Here is a 21,390-nt window from a genome sequence, read left to right as displayed (position 1 = left end):
GGGGGTAGTTACCTGAATGATTAGTATCTCGCGTGTAGGGAATGGTGGTGGTATCTTGGCAGCCTTAGTAGCATTTCAACTGGAGGCTTGCTGCGCTGTAAACTTTGTTATTTCATTGCTACAAAATTAGGGAACAGTTTTTATGTCACATTGTATAGAAAAAGGACATTACACTGCATTTAGGTCCTTTTTATGACGTTGAGAAGCACGTCTTAATTATTCAAACTCAGGAGATATTTCTGCTGAGTTCAGAACTTGTTTGTGTTTATCACATGAGGTGCTCTTCTGCAGTTATTGAGCAGAGCTGCTTCTGAGAGGATATTTCACGCGCGGCTTTTGGCTGTCGTCTGGGTGAGGTTTGTGTGATCCTCTGTGTATGCACCTTGCTGCCTTACAGCAAAGCTGAGCTGTCTTCAGCTAATCAATGATGGTTTCATTAACAATGAGCAGAGAAACTCTGCTGAAGAAGCAAACAACTCAGTACTTTCAGGAAAGTCATACTGGCCTCTTGGAGGCCAGGTTTCTGAAGAAGGGAGAGGGCAGGACTCAGTGTGCAGCGGTGTCTTTGTTGCACACTGCAGTGTGTTCGTTCGTGGCTCCCTGTTGTAGGTGGATGCCCGAGTTTACACAGCTGGAAAAGGGAGATGGTACCGGTGGTGCCATTTGCTGTTTGATTTCAGCTGTCCTCTTGTAACTCCTAAACGTCAGTCAAATTAGGCTGGGTCAGTGCAAAATGCCCTGCTGCTTTAACCACTGAGTTAACTGGGAACGTTCTACCAAAAAAACAGTGAGCAACTCTGGAAACAATTGTGAGCAAAATGAAATAGTTCCCATGGTGGCAAATTTTGCTTTAGCACCAGCTCAGGGCTTTGGGTCATTTGTATGGGGCTTTTTAGGTGGTCTTGAGTGGGTTGGTTTATTTGTTATTTTGTTTGTTCTTGTTTAGTTCTTGATTGTGGGGTTTTTGTGGGTTTTTTTTTGGATGTTTGTTTTGATTTTGCTTTTTCTTTCTCTCTTTCAAGCACTGCCATACATCCACAAAGTGTTTTGGAGCAGCATGTGCTGAGGGCAAGAGTGTGTGTGTGTGAGTGTGTGTGCAGCGGCCACAGCTGCTGAGCAGATCTGAGCCACATTCCTGCAGGCAGTGCTGGGGCAGTTCCACAGCCCCTGCCAGGGAGCCAGGGGATGTTACCTCCTCCAGCTGGAGTCATCGTTACCAAGAGCTGGGCAAAGCCTGCGTGGTGAGATGGGAGTAAGAGTAAACTAATGTCACTGGGATCTCTGTGTTACCACCATGAGCCCTAGAAATGTGCTAACCTGAGCTAGACCAGAGCTTCCTTAATTCATTGCTACGAAGTCTTAGAACGTGCTCTGAATTTATCCAGTCTGAGGCACCCGGAACATTGATTTATTTTTTTGAAGGAGGAACAAGAAGGACTTCCTTTCCACTTCAACAGTGAAGAGCTTGAACTGGTGTGAGCAAAAGGAGTAATGTGGTAATTCTGGGATGTTGTAGAATTATCATCAGTCTCACTGCGGTGGCTTCTGCAAAGCTTCACGCTCTCTGTATGAATTTAAAGCATGTTGAACCAAAAGCTACCTACATACTCACTGAGCTGAAAGGTGGGACAAGATTCCCTCTTGAAATTGGTGATAATTACTGATCTGTTGACGGGGACTGTTCTAAGAACAAAAGATGTGCTTACTGGCCGAGCTTGAAATGCATCTATTTCTCAAAGCTGTAAACCCAGCTAAGGCGCCCATTAAGCTAAAAGCTTGTGTTCTCCACTCGGAGCAGAGCAGAAGGACAAACACTTCCTCCTTCCCATCTTTTAAGCCCAGATCTTGTTGTTACCACATTTCAAAAATATTTCTGCATTTCTTGTACTTTTTACATTTTCCTCTCTTAAAACAAGGACCTGTGAGCATACTACCATTTAGCCGAGCTGCTCAGCAAAGGCAGAAGTTGCACTGATGGGAATAGGTGGCAGTTGAGTCTGCATCTAAATCCTGATGGGCTGTTCTCAGGGCAGTTTGTAATATGGCAGACTTCCCACTAAAATACGGACATCATAAACTTCTCTGGCTACTGCTAGGGAAGTTACTATTACAAATCCAGATAATACCATAATTTAGATTATCTGTGTTTATGACCTGAAAAACAGCAAGGGGAATATGCAACGTGATTATCTCTCAGGTTTAATATCCTCCTCTGCTTATATGAATGAACGATGTACGGAGAACTGAAGTGATTAGCAGCCAACAGGATATAACCCATGTGAAAACATGCCTGGTGAATAAGTCAACATTTCTTAAAAGCAGCTTTCTTCTTAAGGTGGCTCTAGGCACTGGGGTAAGGAGGAACTTCTCTCACTCCTCCTTTCCAGAAGGACATGTTGTATTGCTGCCCGACAGCTTCCCAAGAAAGACAGGGCAAGCACACTGTGCTTCTGCGGGCACAGTAAAATAAAAGCCTCATCTTGACCAGTTTTCCCCCACGGGCTCATCTGTGCTGTCAGACTTCCTTGGGCTCTGTCCTGCCCTGGGACAGCGTCTGGCTGTGGAGGAGTGGAGGAGGGCTCCTGTGTGCCCTCGAGCGCTTTGCTGCAGCGCTGCAGGCAGGGGCAGCTGTGTGCCCTGTGTTTGAGACAGCTTGCCAGCTCTCAGTTCCTTCTCCTATTCTCTGGCCATCCTAGGTGCAGCAGGGACACTGCGCAGATTGCATCAGTGAGGTGATAGGTGTTTCATTGGCCTCATGTGGGAGCAGGGAACTTAGGAGGCTTCTCTGCCATCGGGCATGTAGGTTTTGGGTGGGTTTGCAATAAGCTCCTTACCTTGTAACAGTGGTCTGAACAACTTTGTTCAGGTTGCGGATTTTTAGATTGCTGTTTGCCTGGAGTTCTAGAAAAAATCCGAATTCGTCCAACCCGACAGTCTTCCTGTTCGGAGAACATATGAGGCAGTTTTCAGTTCATGATTTCTTTCTTTTTTTTAAAGTAAACTTCAAGACCATTGTCAGTAGATGTATTTTCCTTTTGGATTCTGCTATTTTCCAGAGAACTTTGGAGGCGTTCCTGACGGGGTCGGTGCTGAGGTATTTTTAGCAGGCTCAGTAACTCTTCTGCAGCGCATTCATGCCTCTCTTGCCTGCAGTTACTGTTGCTTTCTCAAACATGCATTCAGGCTTCTGCCAGCACACCCAGGGCAGTGCTGCTTCATGTTACAAGATCCTGCTTTGTCAGGGCAGGGCTCGGAGCCCGGCGGGGCTGGGGCCATCTCTCTAACGTAACGGGGCACGCAGCAGGCTCGGTGCTGGGCTGGCGCTGCGTGCTCCCCTGCCTGGCGCCCAGCATGGAGGGCTCACCGCCTGCCTCCGAACGAGTACGTCCTGCGGCTTCCCCCTCCCTCGGGTCTGGGTGACACTGCTGTGAATGTTGCTGGCTTGCTGGGTGGAGAGCAGGGTTGCGGGTGGGAGGCTGAGATTCGTGCTTTGTTAGTTGCTGCTGCTAGAGTTTGCTTTCTGAAGTTCAGTTCGCTAGCTGCTGCCAATTGCAACAGCAGAGGAATAAAATTAAAGGTCTTCCATCACTTCAATTTTTTAAAATTTTTTCCTCTGCTGTTGTCCTGTAGTTAGCAATGTTTGTTTCCTATAATAGGTTCGATACTAAACTTAAGAAAACTGCAGTTTGCACTGCTGACGTACTGTTAAATATTTGTTCTTACTGCGTGGGTAAAGATTTCATGTTGGGAGAGAGATTCCCCAGGAAGCTGCAGTTTGAATGGCTTTGTGTGAGGCTGTGGCCAGAGCTTGCCTGGTTCTGGTGATGTCCTGCAGGGAGCTGTGAGGTTGGACTCCAGCACAGAGCACAGCACACAGAGCACAGCGCAGAGCGCAGCTGGCCGCTCGGTGCGTTTGGTGAGCGGTGTGAGTGGCAGAGGGAACACTTGGCTAAGGTCAGCTTTTAACATGGCTTAAAATCTCCTTTGCGTGTAATGATTGCGTTTTATCGGAATATTCAGTTCCATGAAATGCCCTATTCTTCAAAACAGAAATGCACTTTTTTGGAAAGTCTACCCACGTATCCTGGTTTCACAAGAGGTATTTTGGTTGGCTTCAAAATCACGCATTTCAAATCAGTCCTTCATTAGAAAAATGGTGGCAAATCTCATAGTGCTTTCCTTCTCTCAGACTACAGAAACATCATAAATCCCCAGGTTGCAGCGAGCATTAGCAGCGATTTTTGCCTGCCCTCCATGCTGTGCTGCTGCACTTGGCTCGTTTTCTCTTTTCTGCTTACTCTGCCCAATGAGGGCTCTGTTGGTGCCGGGGCCAGGCAGGGCTGGCTGCAGTGTGGGCGCGGGGCCGGGCAGCTCGCAGGGGTGGCCATGGGAGAACGACATCTGTGTTGGGCGCGCGTCGCTCCCGGAGGACAGAGCTGCATTGTTGGCACAAAGAGAAGTGAGAATGCTAAAAGCATTTCAGTTATTTTCTTTCTATTGCGGAATACTTTTTTTCTGTTCTGCTATGTTGGTAGCCCTGAACGTAGAGCTGCTTCCAAAAATTAAGTGAGCTGAAAGTGGGAAGAGCTCGGTTTGTGTCATTTTTGCTTTTTGGAACTTACAGGAAATGAGTTTTTAGTTTTACACTAGGCATTATCAAAGCCGGGCTAAGGTGCTGGAGAACTGGTACAAAAGCTGGGTGACAACTGAGCTACTGAAAAGGAGACATTATTTTTAGTCTCTCTACTTTCAGCTTTTTATTTGTGTATTTATTTGGGGGGAATGAGGAACATACTCAGTTTTGATAACTAATAATTATGATTTTAAACATTCAGCTTTATTGTGTCATTAGTTTAGCTTCACCTGTCTGGATCTTCAGTAATGTTCCAACAAGACTGGGAAAGACCAGAATTTCTGCTATTCATATTGCTCCAGGAATATGTGGGATAAAGGGAAGAATTTATGTACCAGAGAGGACATGTTATGTGTGTGGTTTTGTAAACTGTCAATGGAAAAAAATAGCACAGGGCTGCATGTTTAAAAAAAGCCCCTTTGTAGGTCATCTGCAAGGAAGAATTACAACTTGGTTGTCAAAAATAACATTGAGTTGTGGGGTTTTCTTTTTTGTAAAACAAAACAGTGGGATCTGCTTTTATTTTCAATACGGTTTTGACGTTCCACTTTCACCAAAGCCACCAAGAAGAATCAGCCCTGAACAGTGCCTTATTGTTCAGCATGATTTGTCATCGCTATTTACAGTGCTGCAGCTTCCTCACATTAACCAGGCTATTAAACTAGCTGGATGTTATCGATGGGAAGCTTTGGCATTATCCAGGGAAGATAGCTGTTAAAATAGGGCAAAGAGAAGCTCATTTCTTACAGATCTGTAGTTCAGTTATATCCTGAACAATGTCATTGCTAGACAGATTTCCTTTCCTGTGAGACAGTCTTAAGACCATAACCCAAATGGGAATTAAATCTTTTTCTTAAAAACACAAGCAAACAAAAAAGAACCACCCTAACAATTTCAAAACAATGAGAGGGCAGCAGGGGAAAGGGAAAGTTCCAGAGCAATAGAAATGTCCTAATAAATCAGTACGCCCTCACAATGGGAGGCTGAAACTTGAGACAAAAAGAGTGGAAGTTAATCCAGAGCATCTGGAGCATCAGGGGGCAGAGCAGGACGCTCACTGGAGAAGGGTCAGTGGGAATAGGGCTCAGGAAAGGGGAGCCAGAGTTTCTGGGGAACTCTCATCTGCTCTTCTTCCTAGAGGCTGGTTGGCAGACCTAGGATACATTCTTATACTCCAAGCTGGAATTTAATAAACAAGCAGAAGCGCAGAGGTTCTGAGGAGAAGCAGAACACAGGCCGAGCTTTCCTGGTGGGCACAGCTGAGCTGTGAGTGGAACTTCTCAGTGAGGCTCATTAGGTTCAGGGAATGCTCCCTGTGACTTTTTGTGAAGGTAGGTTGCTCTTGAGACAGATAAGAGTGTTTGGAACAAGGCTGCTGTCTAAAAGGGCAGACCTATAAATGATATATTTCTTAGGCATCTGTATGCAAAAAGCAACACTGTAAGTCGGTGGTAGCAGTAGGAGCAATGTGGGATTCAGACCAATGAAAAGAGATGGAAGAGTAATATCTTGCTGAGCAGCTCGTAGTATTGAAAGGTTTTTAATGAAATAAATCAAAGAGAAATGAAAACGTTAATGCTTCAAGCTTTGTCAAGAACTCAGTTCCAGAGATCCCGTTAATTTGACAGTTTCTTCTCCATTGGTAATGTATCACTTTGGATTTAAGATCATATATGCTCTAAGCTATGGAGCAGTATTTATTTGGGGGAAGTAAAGGGATGCTAATTTGGGGAAGACTGATGGAGAAGACAAAAGTAACCTGAAAATAATCAAACGCAGATGCTAGTTTCTGTGATAGCCAATTGCTTTTGTACTCTGTGGGAAGGGATAGAATTTCCTACTTTGTGTCATTGAATTGAGCTTGAATATATCCAGAATGATGTAGTTTCATAAACTTCTGGATAGAATTACCATGAGCAAAGTTTATCAGAGCTCATGACTCCCAGATCAATCAAAGAAATCATTCAAATTATTATTCTGTTTTTTAAATGAAGGAATAAATAGGGATTGTTGTGTGCCAGTTGCTGACATTGGCGGCTTCTTGCACATTATGAACCCAGAGCATGGGCAGAGAAGCAGTCCACATTTTATTCAATACTCTCTCTGAAACCTGCAAGAGCAACAACATTTTCTTTTGTTTCAATTAATCCATGCAATCAGTGACCCTGTTCACAGTTCGCATTCACTCTTGGTTCTGTGTTCTGGAATAAAGGAGCTTTCTGTTCAGTGTATTTGCATCTTATTTATGGATCATGGGGATCTGCTTTCCTCACACCCAGTATGTTGCGATGTTCCTTCTGACTGTGTAACTCATCAAGAGTTTACTTTATACACTTCAAAATGCAGTTCTAAAAGGCGGACTTGCTGATTTTGTGTGCTGAATTTTGTTGGCCTTTCTGTCATTAGGATTTTTGTAGAGGTTTTGCAAATTCCAAATATCTCCACATCTTCATATTTTCATTGCAAGCTGAGAATAACATGCATCATCCTCAGTGTTGATCTCCAGACTTCAGCTTCTGGCACATGCATCTTGTCTTGCCATTGCAGTGACCGAAACAACTCATGTTTTCAAATACTGCAACTAACGTGCAGCAGCTAAATGTGTCAGCTGGGTTCTTTATTGGCACTTTGAGGGAAGTCGGGCCTTGAATGCTAAAAGCTAAACCAGCAAGTCGCTTAGCAAACGCTGAGAAGATGTTTTTGGATGGTTTGTTTGTTTCCTAAACTTTTATTAAGAAGAAGGTGTGAAAAGGAAATGTGTTGCACATTCAAAAATTGTTAAGTGTGATAACCAGAAATAACCATTTTAGTACATAGATATCCAACATAGCTGAAATCTACAATGTGGTTAAAAGGCAGTTAAAGCAATTGGAACTATAGCTGCCTGCCTTTCCATGTTATTATTGGGGAAAGCACAGCAGAAAGGGAGTGTGTGGGTTCTGTATCAGTTAGGATTACATTCGACTCTACGATGATATGTGTGCCAGCAATACTGAAAAAATGGAACACCAAGCCTGTTTGGAAGTTTTCCATTTTTAGGTTGCAGCTTTACTGGTAAACTTAATTCTTTACACAGAGTGGGCGTTTCTCCTTGACTGTGGTTTCTGCTGAACCATAGTGGTGTTACGTAGTGTGCTGACAGTCTTTATTTTGCTTTGTATCATGTTGGGAAAAGAGAATTCTGTAGACTTTAAATAAATAAATAGCACTTAAGAGCTGTGAAAGAGGATCTGAGGTATCATATGCGCATCCAACCTGCAGCCCTCTGCACAGCATTAGCCAAGCTCTTGCAGGGCAGGGAGGGCTCAGGGAGTTTCTTCCCTGACAGGCTGGGCTTTAACTGGCACTGCAGGTTCTTGGGTGCCTTCCTCTGAGCTCCGGGCTTGTTCTCTGGCATCTGCAGAGCTGGATGCTCTTCAGTTCTGATTCAAGACCCCTGTTGTGAACCTGGGGTTCTTTGTGCTTTGACTTTTTGTCCCTCCTTCCCACCTGTCCTTCCCTCTCTGTGAGGCAAAAGAGCAATTCACAGTGTCGGTGTTTTTAAACTCTGGATCAGAGCTAAGATAGCATATTATGCTGAAAATTACAGTGGTTGCCGTCAACTGCCTGTCTGATTTGTTAGCTCTTGAGAGAGTTGAAGACAGTAGGTCTGATTAAATAATATTTCAGGAGCTGAGGGCATTTTCCCACTTCCCTTCCTGTTCACCAGCATGGACAGAAAATGTCCCGAAGTTTGGAACTGATTGCAGGTGAGTACCTGCATGTGCTCAGCACTCCTCCATTGGCAGTGTCAGCCTGCAAGGGCAGCGGGAGGTGAGGGCTGTGGCCGTGCTCAGCGGGGCATGGCACCCAGCGGGCAGCCATAGCGGTCTGCTGGCAGCCAAGGCTTACAACAGTTCTAGAAACGCCCATTGTGCTGTTACTCATCTGTAGGTTACGACTTCTTATGAGGCGGTTCTCCGCTTTCAGGTGAGCAGAGAGATAGCAAGTGGGCTAGTGATGCTGGGGTGGATACGCTGGCAGCCACTTGCTAGGTCCCAACCCGACAGGGTCATCTGAGCTATCCTTGGGCCATGCCCCACAGAATCACAGAATTGTAGGGGTTGGAAGGGACACCTCCAGAAGGTTCCAAGGCAGTTGGGGTGTGCGTGGGGTCAGAGGCTGCCTCAGATCGCCAAGAGCATCACTGCATGCACCACTCTGCTGCAGAGCAACCCAAGGTAACGTGAGGGTCTTCCTGCTGGGACCATAGGAGCAGACTGTGAACACCACACTGACAGCTGAGCAGGGAGGAGCGGTTAGCAGTTACAACCATAAGATCACAGCAGAAAAACACAGCAGTAGTAGCTGAGAAACCTACAGTGTCAGAATGTCATGAAATGTGCTCATTTGGATCTTTCAGCTGTTTCTGAGAGGAGCTGAGCCCTTCCCACCCAGAGCCGTGTCCTCTTGGCAGCCCCACAGCGTGGCCCCTCGCACTGCAGGCCACAGGCTTGCTGGGCCAGAACTTTGCTTCTCACCATGTGGGAAAGCAGAATGCATCTGTGAGATAACCACAGCCTGTGAGTCCTCTGCCTGTTACTCCTGGGTTTGTGTGCAGACAGCTGTCTTGGATTTCTTCTTTGTAAGTGCATCTGCAAATCTGGTCTGGTAGCAATGTGGCAGGCAGCAATGTGAGTGCTGCCATCATTACTGTGGGGAAAGTTCATCTGATGCAGCAGTAATCAGTATTTCTTGTAAAATGTCCGTAGTGTTGCCAGTTTCCTAAAGGATGAAGTGCATCTTTATATGCAAATTTAATCCCTAAACCAGTTATTGGAGCCATCTGCTGGCTAACAGCAACGCTAGCTGCAGGTTGTGGTTGGGCATGACTTCAGTTGTCAGTGGCACCGGCACAGCTTGCCCTGGGCTCCTCCTGGAGATTCAGTATGGTATGCTTTGCTGAAATATCTACAGTATCATAACTGAAATTTTTGCACTTCACATCAGTGCTACTGATGCGGTATCTATACTCTGCCTTCCTTCTTAAATTTTTTTATAAGTGCTTGTAGAAACACTGCAGTGCCTTCTGGAAGAGCGTATGAGGAAGTGATGGACTGTTTATCTTAAGGTGATTAAAACAGGCAAGAAGCTGCAAATAGCCCTGTACAGACCACAGTCTGAATGAAATAAATCGATAGAAGGCAGAGAAAGTCAGTACTAACATTTTCCCAGTTGGTATTTTCAGAGGAGAGGATCAGCAGTTCTGTGCAGTGACTTTGGAGCCTAAGAACTGAAATTAAAAGGTTAAATAATCCATTGTCTTAAACTGCTTCTGATACAAGCAGAACCTTATACCGTCAGGTTGCTGTTGCTTTTAAAATCATGCATAATTTTGCAAATTTGTATATGCTAACAAGTGTGGCAAAGTGATGTTAGCCCTTGTGCCTTGGGCAGTGAGCACTCGGCAGGCTGTTGGCTTTCAGTTCTGGGGTTATTGTGGATCAAGCCAAGATATCTGCATCTTGCAGAGTGCCAGAACTTATTATTCACCTCATAGTTAGCCAGAAAGCCTTACGCAACATTTTTCATATCACTGAGATTGTTAATTCAGGAATAATGTTTGGCTCTTAACTCTTCACTATATAGGAGTCTATATAAAGCTCTAGATAACAAGGGCAAATTTTGTGGCATTGCATGTATATACATACATTGCAACATATTTTTATATATTGTGTATATAATAAATTAGCAAACTGTGAATGAGATTTTTCTCTTAAACTTGCCCACAGTACTGTGGGCCTAAGATCTCTTGCAGTACTGCTCAGCACCACTGATGATGCATCTGCAGAACTGGCACTCAGCTGCACGTTCTGTACTCTTGGCCTCAGCTCCAAGCAGGTTAGTTCTGTCTTTCCCCTGCCCCTCACAGTTTCTGGATATCTGTGGCCTTGATGTTGCAGTCTTGGTGCAGCCCCGGAAAGGCACACCAGATAAGGACCCCTGCACTGCAGGCAGGCAGCCGCACTGGCTGTGCGCGGTGCTGTGCCCCAGGAACCTGGCATGGATTTTCAGTGAGACTGTCATCAGCTCCCTGCTGCTGGTGTCTGCTGAGCACCTGGAGCCAAATTAAGGATGTCTCGCTATGGTGCTGGCCTAGTTTCTTTCTGGTAATTGTGTTCTGCCTCTGTAGACTCTGCTGCTGGTTCAAGGTTTTTTGTTCCCTACAACTGTTGCTTGTGACCTCATTTTTTCAATCTCACAAAATTCACTGCGTCTGTGTTAGTTGCCAGCTTCCTTTTTCCTTTTCCTCCACCCTCCACCCTTCACTCGTCATGTCTTTTTCTCTAACCTGACAGAAATCTCCAGAATTGCTTTTGTGTGAACAACTTCTGGTATCTCCACACCAGTGGTGTTTATCTTCTGCCATAGATCAGACTTTGTATTGCTCTTTCTCCACGAGATGCTTTTTTTTGCCATTCGTGTTCTAAGTGCCCTTTAAAATATACTTGCTTTTCCAGAAATGTCGTCTGAGATACCAGTATAGTTCAAGAGCATGGTTTTTTAGCTGTTTTTTCCTCTAGTTCTGGCCCCAATAAAAACTGAATTGTGCTCTTAAGAATATTTTCTTCCACACTGCCTGTGTTTTGAGTCAGTCAAAAGTTTTCTCCTAGTTTATACTGCTGATACTAATTCATACCCTATGAATTAACATTTCAGCGCAGAATTTGATCACATCAGAAGGGACTGGACTTTAGAAGGTAGTATGGGATCATACTTGTGTATAACCTGTGCATTGCTGCAAGTTAAGAGAATGGGGAAAAAAAAACCCAAACCCATCCACAGCAACTATTAGAGGCCAATTTGCATTCTGGTTTTGTTGGTTCCTGAAACCCTGAAAGCATGCTGCATAGGTATTCTGAATTAATGGTTTTGAAGATGTCCAACTCAGATTATACGTAGCTTACCTTTGAGACCATCCGTCTCTGTCCTGGGCAAGTAATAGTAATATTTGCTACAAACAGAAAATGCTAATGAGACAGCAGTGAAGACCGAGGGGAGGAGAAGCCGTGAGGTGAGGATGGCTTTTCAAAAGTGAGTCTGAAGGAGCAGGACTTAGTGGCAACTGCTGGTGAGGGTCAGAGCTCAAGTGGTTACAGACAGGTGATGCGCCTTTGCTTTACAGCTTCTGAACAGCAGAGCAAGGCACCTTTCCTTTGACACAGTCAGTGCAGTTTCTTCTTGCACCAAGGACAGCTGAGGTTACAGTGCTGTTGCTGTCTCTGTTTCGTACTTGATCCCTTATATGACAACTGCTTCCTTAGTAGAGTTCCTTCCTCTCGGAAGATCACAAAAATCTTCTGAAGTTTTTATTCAGTGATTTTTTAAATAGCAGTGTTTCTGTGGTGGTACGAATAGAACATATGGTTTAGAGCTGGATTTGTGTCCTCTCGTGCATCTTTGAATCTGTTTTTAATTCTGATTATGAAGTGAACTGCTTTCTGTGTGCCGAGGAATGTGTCATCCTGGTTCTGTTGATTTGCTGCTTATTTGTCTGTCTGTTATGCTGTCCAACTTATAGGCTAAAACGTGCAGTTTTAGAATAGTGCCACGCGTAGAACGTGGAATGGAAAGCCCTGTAGCTTTAAATCCAGCAGACCCGGCCCTTCTGTGCATCTAAAGCAAATACTCGGGCAGAAGAGGCTCACAGCTTGAGCATGACAGTTTGCTGCAGCAGCGCAGGGGCTCGGCAGGCAGTGATGTCTGCTGCGGGGCGATGCCCACAGCCCTCCCAGCCCTGCAGGCGCATGGAGCGGGGCGGGCGGCAGCTGGGCGGCGGGGGGGAATGCGGGGATGTTGATGTGGTGCTGCTGCACCTCCGTGTGCTGCCAGGGGGACTTCTGTGAGCCAGCAAAGGTAAGAGGAGCGCGGGGCATCCTCCTTAGAACGGCGTCACTCATCTTATTTGGCTGCTCTGTTCGGATCTCCAGAAGAACTTGACCTCATTTTGTAGCATTAGCCTTGGAAATGCTGCATTTTCCTCTGTTGGTAAATTTATATAAAATATAAATATATAAATTTATATAACTTCACTTCAGAAGCTGGGAAGCGTGAAGAAGGCTTCTGTCTGAGTGACTGCTGCAATCTGTGAAGATCAAATATGGTGCTGCTCCTTGGAGTGCTCTGGTTTTTCTTGTTCTGGGTTTGGTGTGTGTAGTGCAGAGAACTATGAAGGGAGAGGCTCCTGCATGCAGCCTGGTATCAGGGAGATGTTGAACTGGCAGCTTTTTAAATATGATGTTTTGCCGTTCTGATTGTGCAAAATGTGTTGTCAGGAAGTAGTAAACAAACTGCAGATTCAAATTTTACTTCAGGTGAAAAAAACAAGAGAAAACAGCTTCCCATGGAGTCAATGACCTTCAGAAATGAATAAGTAGTTTTCTTTGGCCGTGGTTAGCCCTGTATCCAGCTGCAGCTGTGTCACAAGCTTTAGTTAACAGTGAGCTGTATTTCCCCCACGTTTATTAAATACTGAAGAGGAAACAGTGAAGAATTTAAGACTGATCTCTGGTACAAATAGAAGATAATTCTTTTTGAATTGCTGCACTTAGCTTTTCCTTGCATTGTGACTCCAGCATTTGGAAAAAACAAACAAACAAACAAACAAAAACCAGAAATACGGGATGCTGATGTTATGCCTTTGCCATAGATGGATGTTGACCTGAGATTTGTTATCTGCAGAAGGCCTTGAGAAATTATATCATGTTGCGGTTGTGCTGGAAGCATGTATGTCTAATCACATTTGTTTAACACACTCACTATATTCCTCTGGGAAGATCTGGATTTCCTATGCTGGGATGTATACTTACTGCATTCATCATTGTCCATAATGCAAGCGTTGCACAGGTGGCTCTTGAGCACAGCTATGTTGGAAATGCGGAGATGAAATGCTTCAGACAACTGTGAAGACAGAGGACAGTAAGAAATGTTTTTTATTCCACGTTTCATTTTGATAGATCTGTGTACTTTGCATCTTGGCATCTGTAACATCAGGCTAATACATCACCTCTTGAGAGCTGGAGGGAAAAATAATTAGAATAGGGTACCGCGTTCTTGCCTTCTACGTCAGATCTGGGCAGGTTGCTCTCACTGTAGTTAGGAGAAGCTTTTGACATTGGGTAACAGGGATGCTGCCAGCACTGTGTGTGCTGCCATCAGTGTGATGTGTCTCTAGGTGGAGTTCCAAATCAGGGATCATAGTTTTCTTAACGGAAATACTGAAAGGAGTGTGCTGACTTCAGTATTTACTGAATACGGTGTTTGGTATGGACCAGCCTTGTTCTGCTGGGTACCCGTCCTCTCCTCCCTTCAGTGCAGCCATCTCGTTGTAGTCACACTGCATGCACTTTCCTTTCAGATGCCAGAAGGCACGTGCCACATGCTGGTCCATTCCCTGTGCTGCAGAGACTGCCCTTCCTACATTGCTGCTGCTTGCATGTTAAGTTTGCTGCTTTGAGCAACATTATGGGTTAAGTGTAGGAGTGCCTTTTCAGCACATAGGGCTGAACAGCAGGCTGTGTTTGAACAGGAAAGGGATCTCTGGGGGCCAACTCTTTTGCATAGCTCCCTAGCATGTGTAATATTAGCTGTGTGTATGTTACATTAGAAAGGCTTAAGTAAGAGAACAGTATGTCAAGAGATTATATGTAGGAATGACAGAGAAATGTGTTCACAAGAAACATGAATCCTGCTGTTGTGAAATATTTATCTTTTACTATAAAATGTTATTTGAATCAACTTTGAAATATTGGTTACAGTCACACTCTGCGTTGTATCTTCAGAAAATACAACTGAAAAGTAAAAAGAAGTGACAGTTGTGCTCAAATACACGGGCTGTTAGAATAAGTGTGTGGTGGTGACTTGCATGTTAGCTTGTAGCAGAAGAAAACCCCTCGAGAAGGGGTGAGTCCTGCTCTCAGTATGGCAGTTTTGTCCAGAGTGGTCATGGAGAGATGTTTGTTCTCCCACACTCCAGACGTGGGTTTGCTCAGTTGCTTTACATGTCAAATTTAACTTGCAATCTGAACAGTCAACTCTTTTCTTTATTAGTGTATATGTAAGATTCAGTAATAATCTGTATTTTTCAGATAGCAGCTTCAAGCATGAGAAAAATAAACAGTACTCTCTGGGAAGTGCTAAATGTTGTTTTGTCTGTAAGTTAATGAGATGTGATTTGAACATTCTGGGGAAACCAGGATGTGTTTATAAACGGAAGGGAAAAAATCATTTTACATAGTTATTTTCAGATAAAAGCTTGTGTAAACTTGTTTCTAAATCTATCCTCTCCTCCCAGTACCTACACTTAACTTTTGTTCAGCTTTACCTCATTTCCTACCCTTATTATTGTAACTTCTGTCCTGATTGGCAGCCTGCACTTGATTAAAAGTCTGCAGCTGCTAAAATAAACATCCATTAATGTTACTCTGGCCATATTTTTATTGTGTCGTCCTCTTTCACCTCAAAAATCAGGTTCCTGCAAGTCCCTGCATATAGTTCAGTTCCTTCCTATTTTTCTGTTCAGACTGTGTTATTCATTCCTGTTGCCCTGCTTTGCCCATAACGCTGTCATTGTCGTCCTGTTTATTCAGCTAGCACTGCTCATTTTCTTATTGACTTATCTGTAGTTTTGGGAAACCATTCCTGAATTGGACCACTAGGCTTTACTCCTTTTGCATTCAAAAATTTGCTTTCTAAAAATTTTGTAAATTCAAGGTTAAGAATGGGAAGTCTTTGACAGCAAGTGGGTTTTAAAAAGAACAGAAGGCATTTTATAATAGACGTATTATAAAATGTTGCTCTGCTGAGGTTAGTGGCTCACCCTCCTGCCCTTTCCTGGTGATCTGCCATCTCCTCCCCTTTCTGCAGCATGCAGATGCACTGGCCATGCAGGAATGCTGAGAGCCACATGTGTTGCTCTGGATTGGCAGAGTTAATGTGAGTGCAAATGTTTTAGTAATCATCACTCGTCATTGTTTAACTGCTGTGAGCAAGGTGTAAAGCCATTTCCTCTTGGTGTTACCTGTGTTGGTTCCTTGCTCCAGTTATCTTAGATGGGCAAAGAGATTGGATTTCCTTACTGTATTTTTTCAGAGCCATTTTTCATTTCATTGCATTCTTTTCCCCATAGCAGGATGTTCTTCTCGCCAATCCTTGAGGATTAATTGCCTGCAAGCAAAGACTGTTTATGTCTTTCAGAAATCCTAATTATGATCTAACCATTGAGCTGCAGGAAAATACACAGCGAGACTTCCTTGAGCTATCCATCTGTTCTTGTGCTTTCCTTAGCCAGTTTTGAGTGTGTTTAGATTTAGGCACTGCTCAAAACAGTTTCTGAAAATGGTGACTAGCAGTTTTTTTGTGAGTGAGTAGAATGCAAAGCTGCTGTAGTTCCTGAAGATTTAGTCAGCCCATAAAATCCTGCAGGATAGCTGCACAATGTGTCATAAGAATCATGCTGGACCTGTTCTTCATTGTTTTTCCTTTGTATTCTTGTTGGCAGCAAAGCCACAGCAGAAGGTGTTTTACACAGCACAGGAGCGTGTGTGCGTACTGGGCACTTACTGAGGGGGTGGCAGGCTGTAGTTCTCTCTTCTTTGAGTCCACGCATGAATGAGCTGTTGTGTCCGTAGAGGTGGTTCAGTGCAGCAGTTTTTGCCTCTTCTGTTGGTCCTCAATTTAAAGGTGGATGAACAGAAATCTTCTCCCTTACAACTGCTATTACATCTAGATCATGAAGCAGCCTAGACACAGGATTTGCAATGACATAAAAATATACTTTGCCATGAATAGTGAACCAAAGAGTTGGTAGTATCAAATGTATGGCAATTCTGCAGCAGGCTGATAAAAAGGGATATAGGCCCAAGCTTTTATTACCTTCCTAGACACATCAGAAGGTGTAATATGTGGTTGTGGAATCTCCATCCTGGGAAATGCTCAGAAACCACCTAGCAGTCTGTATTAGGTGGAAATCTGGTCAACCTCAACCAGTCTGTGAATTTGTAACATCCTGTAAGAAGCAAAGTATTAGAAAAAACTGCCCTAACCATAGGTCATAAATGACTTACTACACTACCAGAGTAATTTTTAGTGGTTTTTTTTTTTGGATGATTCAGGACCCACAATAGATTTTGCAGTATTCCTTATCTTTGTAGTATTCCTACAGGATCCAGTTCACTGTCTACTCTCCTGACAGTAGGGCTGATAGCACCTTGACTCAGACATTGTCTGAAGAATCATGTGCTGCATGTTGTATGCAGGGGAGGTGACATGTGACATTTGACTATTGACCGCCAATTACATTTAGTTTAATATGTTGAATATGCCTCTCAGTAATTCACAATGTTTATATGCATCTTCACTATACCTTATAGGGATTCTATGCATGGCTTCATAAAAACAAGTGTATTTAATGGTTTAATGCAGATGTAAAATCATTTTGTGGCCTAGTGGAAGTCACTTTCTGCACTGTGCAAATACTGAGATAGGGGGAAGTGAGGGAAAATACGGGGCCAAATGTGTGTAATTACAAGAAACTGAGGTTAACACCTCTATTTTTTTATCAAGAGTTGTGGTTTTTCTATGGCTGTTTCTTGCCAGATTCTTGGTCTCATACCTTTTGACGACACAGCTCTCTACGAAATGCAGGACACCTAGAACTAATCTGAATTTTGGGTTTGTTCTTAATGCAGCAGAAACTGCAGCAGCGTCCAGAATATTGATTCTGCTCCGTGTGGTTAGTTGAACAGATGCTGGTCTTCTACTGTTTTGACTCCTCAAAATAAGAGATGTTACCACAAACATATTGGGGTGAAAACAAGAAAGATAAAAATAAATTTAAAAAATCATTTGTTTTAAGTGATTTCTCATCCCTTTGGTGCAGATATCTTCCTGCTCATAGAATTTTTTGAATCTCAAGGGACTTGATCCTGAACTTTATCAAGATACATTTATTCTAAATCTACTTAGTGCAATTTGCCATCTGTTTGGTTTTAGAAAGGAAAATAATATACAGTATTCCACACTGACATATGGAGGAATAAGCTTATTGGAAATGTGAGAATTTAGTAAGGTCCATTCACCAGCTATGGCTTACAGCAAAGTAGGAAAGAGGAAAAACCAACAAACTCCTGTTCTGTGGCATTTAGTTTTTCCATCAGAAGCAAACCGTGAACAAACTTTGTGCAGAACAGAGCGTAACACTGCAAAGGTGCCTCTTGACCCAGCTGCTTCCTCTTCCAAGTAGTAGAAATTGTAATTCTCCCCAGCACATGTGACTTACCCCTTAATGGGGGGCCACAGAGCACATGGCTGCCACAGGATCACGGGACTTGTGACTTTTTGAAAAAGTTGTGTATTATGAGGTAGGAACTTCTAGTCTTTTATTTCTTTTGCTGCAGCTAAAAATCAATGATCAGTGTTTCTTGTTTACAATATTACTCTAAAATGGCAATGAAATGGCTTACCCAGTTGGACATCAGCTGCCAGAGATCAGTTTCACTGATTTGTATCTGCTATCAGATTATTTTTAGAACTGCAACTTGGCATTTCTGGGAATAGTTCTTCCAGGCTTACACAAGAGTGGAATCACAAAATACCTGTTCCCTTTATTGAAATGTTTTTAAAAATTTATTAGAGCCAGAAGCAATGAAAAGTGAAGTCTTCTGGTACAGAACCTCTCATAAGGGACATCTGCGATAATTCTTTATAAAACATGACTGTGTTTGCATGGGAGACTGGATCAATTTTAACATTCGAGTATGATCTTTTCCAAAAGAATTTTGATCCTGTTTTATAGTAATGCTCTCCAGTTCCAAGATCCACTGTTTTTTTTATCTTTGTTTTGATTTCCAGAGATCTCAAGAGCTGTTCTGCTTGTCTGCATCCACTTGTGAGTATTCTTTCTTTCCCTTGAAGCTTACCTTTTTGGCACAGAAAATATAATTTAAAAAGTGCCTTAAAACAACCTTTCAATTCGGTGCTCAGAGTCACTACTGAACATATCAGAGTAGAAAGTAAATGGCTTTGTATCTAGCTGAAAATATAAGGAGACACGGGAGAGGTCGAAAGTAATTATCCACCCCAAGCTCATAGTTAATAGCTTTAGTAAACACCAAGCATGTTGTGGGAGTTCAGAGGCCGAGCAGTGGGGCCTCGCTTGCTGCCTCTGCTCAGGGCAGCGGCTCCGTGCCTCGCCGTGGCCCCGCAGCCCTGGCTGGGAGGGTGCAGGCCGGGCCCATGGGCTGTGGTGCAGGCTCAGGCCTACAAGGCGCCGTAAGCTGGCCGACGAGGTCAGCATGAAAGGCTGTCTTTCTTTTTTCTCCACTCTGATCTTTATTCCCCTGAGGTGTTTTAATTACAGGCTATTTAGTAAGAAGTCTCGTGTCTGTCACTGCAGACTGCTGTCCCCACTCTGCTGCCTGAGGCGGGAGGTTTCTGTCTCCTGCTGGGCCCTCCTGCAGTACCCGCTGCACACCTGTGCCAGCGCTCTGTCACATCCCCAGGCAGGGAATCCAAGGCATACAGCTTTCTGGTGGTATTACTTGCACTGCTTTAACTACAGCAGGGTGGGATAAATGCCCGCATTTATATATTTAATTAGTTTATACAGCTGCACAGTGCTCAGTCACTGGGAGATGATTAATGGCAGCTTGGGAGCTGCCCAGCACCCTTCCGGGGTTGCTCTCAGCTCTTACGGTCCCCATTCCCTTTTCCACTTCCCTACGTACTTCTCTACCAAGTAGCACAGTGCCACGCTTTTAAAGCTCTGCATGAGGGTGGAGGGTGCAGGAGCAGAGTGTCTCCCTGAAGCAGACGTGTTTGGAGTGCTGCTGTTTGCCTCAGCCAGCTGCCCAGTTTGTTCTCAAAAAAAACGAACAAAAAATGAGCAGAGAGAAACTTTGTAAAATCCAGAAGTGGTTTCTGTAGAAGGGTGACACATCTGAACTGAGCATTTGTATCATCTTCAGCAAAGCCAAAAGGCAAAATCATAGGTTCGTATGGGCAGTGATTGTGAAACGAGCATGGAGGAACACTTGTACAGAAGGGAAGACCCGATGGAGGTTCTATGGGGAGAAGGAGAAAGGTCCTCTGTGACTCGGTCTGCTGGCAGCTCAGTGCCAGAGCAGCCTCCAGCTCCCCGCTGGTGGGCGGCCGGAAGGCCTTCCTGTTTGGACTGACTCGGGGGTACTACCAACCTGTATTGCAAGGGAGAATTTCTGATTGACTGTAATGCCTATTTATATACAAACATTGACCATTACAATATTTTGTGTACCGGCATACTTTCAAGACGGATTGCCAGTCATCCTCAATCGATAACGCATCACAGCACTTCCTGGTGTGCTGAAGGACCTGATTGTGCTGAGTCTTCCCTTCCCAAAGCCCCAGTTCAGATCCAGAACAGAGCTCCATACAGCCCTTTACTTTTTAATTGGAAAAGGCTGCTCTTGTTCATCCAGAGTAATGTCCACACAGCTGATAATTCTAAAATGATTAACCCTGGATGTTTTATTCTAACACAGTTCTTCTGATTTATTTTCTGTCATGAGTATAGGAAAACAACCCAAGAAGATATGCTGAAGTTGGTTGACTTTAGAAGGGAGAATGTTTCTGCAGACTTTTTCCTCCCACAAAACTCTTGTCTGAGAGGAAAGAGTATACTGATGGCGTAATTTATTATAATTATGTACAGGTGTTAATTAGAGCCAACTTGCAGTAAATTAAGCTGGTAGAAACTGCTTATTGCAAAGTAATGTTGAAGTCTCATGTAGCTCCTCAGCACTGGAATGTGCCAAATTTTGCTTGGAGTTAATCTGTTGTGGGTGAGCTCCCAGCCACTGGGGTCGATGGTACTGGGCATGGGATCAGGCACTCACCTGTACTGCCACCAAGATCAAAAGTGCTTCTGTATAAAAAGAGTTACTTTAAATTAATTAAAAAAAAAAAAGCCTACTCGTTTTGTGAGGCAATTAAGAGGAATAATAAGATTGTGATGGTGTACTAAATAAAGAAGTCTACAGTGTGCTGTTTTGCAAGCTGGGAAAGCAGAAAATGGAGCGGTGTGCTACAGCTTGTAAGGATCTGCTGACAGGGAGCTCTATGCGCTGCCACATGGAATCGGTGGGCACTGTTTAGATCATGCATGCCTGATGCACACAGGTCTTTGTTTCCTTCCATTCCGTAGGAAGACATTGGCACAGTGACAAGCTGAACGCCTGTAGAAAATAAGGCAGCTGAGTGTTCCGTGCATCCAATTGGTTCCTCTTGGTGAGACAGCAGAGAGCCCCAGTGCCAAGCTGCTGAGGGGGTGAGCTCTGAACTGTCTGGTAATTGTGTAAGTAAAGTAGTCGGGATGCTGCCCAGTGCTTTGATCAGGCTGCTGGCTCCAAGGAGACAAATGTGTAGCACTAACACTTGTTCGCTGGACACAGAGGGAGGGCGTGGATCAGCCTGCTCATCCAACCTGCTACAGAGCTCCTCGCTGCATTTGTAAAAGCCAAAACACGTATTTGTTTTTGCATCGTTAAATAGAGGTGGTACAATGGAGGCACCATGTTAGAGTCTACTTTTCAGAAAACCGCTACAGCAGTCCCGTAGATGAGCAGGTGCTGGTAACATGACCTGGGACCGAAAGTGAAATTGTTTTTAGCTGGCCAAGTCCTAAGAATAAATAAGGAGAGGGAGGCACGCCGTCCTCCTGCCCCGCTGAGCAGCCTGGG

General features: G+C 44.1%; 1 protein-coding gene across 12 annotated transcripts in view; it reads left to right on the top strand.

Annotated features, from left to right (window-relative positions):
• TMCC1 (transmembrane and coiled-coil domain family 1) overlaps positions 1–21,390 on the top strand; it is a 100,036-nt gene that overhangs the window by 67,612 nt on the left and 11,034 nt on the right. Inside the window, exon 1 of one of the 12 annotated variants that reach the window (XM_019620267.2) lies at positions 3,290–3,381. The exons of 10 other annotated variants lie outside the window; for them this stretch is intronic. In XM_019620267.2, coding sequence (XP_019475812.1) covers positions 3,352–3,381 — 30 coding nt within the window. In that variant the 5' untranslated portion in view covers positions 3,290–3,351. Of the gene's footprint in view, positions 1–3,289; positions 3,382–8,808; positions 8,854–21,390 lie in introns of those variants that run through there. One more of the 12 variants, XM_019620270.2, reaches the window with a different exon arrangement.

Source organism: Meleagris gallopavo, chromosome 14 (assembly GCF_000146605.3).
Source record: "Meleagris gallopavo isolate NT-WF06-2002-E0010 breed Aviagen turkey brand Nicholas breeding stock chromosome 14, Turkey_5.1, whole genome shotgun sequence".
In the NCBI taxonomy this organism is placed as follows: Eukaryota; Metazoa; Chordata; class Aves; order Galliformes; family Phasianidae; genus Meleagris; species Meleagris gallopavo.
This window is presented reverse-complemented; position numbering and strand designations above follow the sequence as displayed.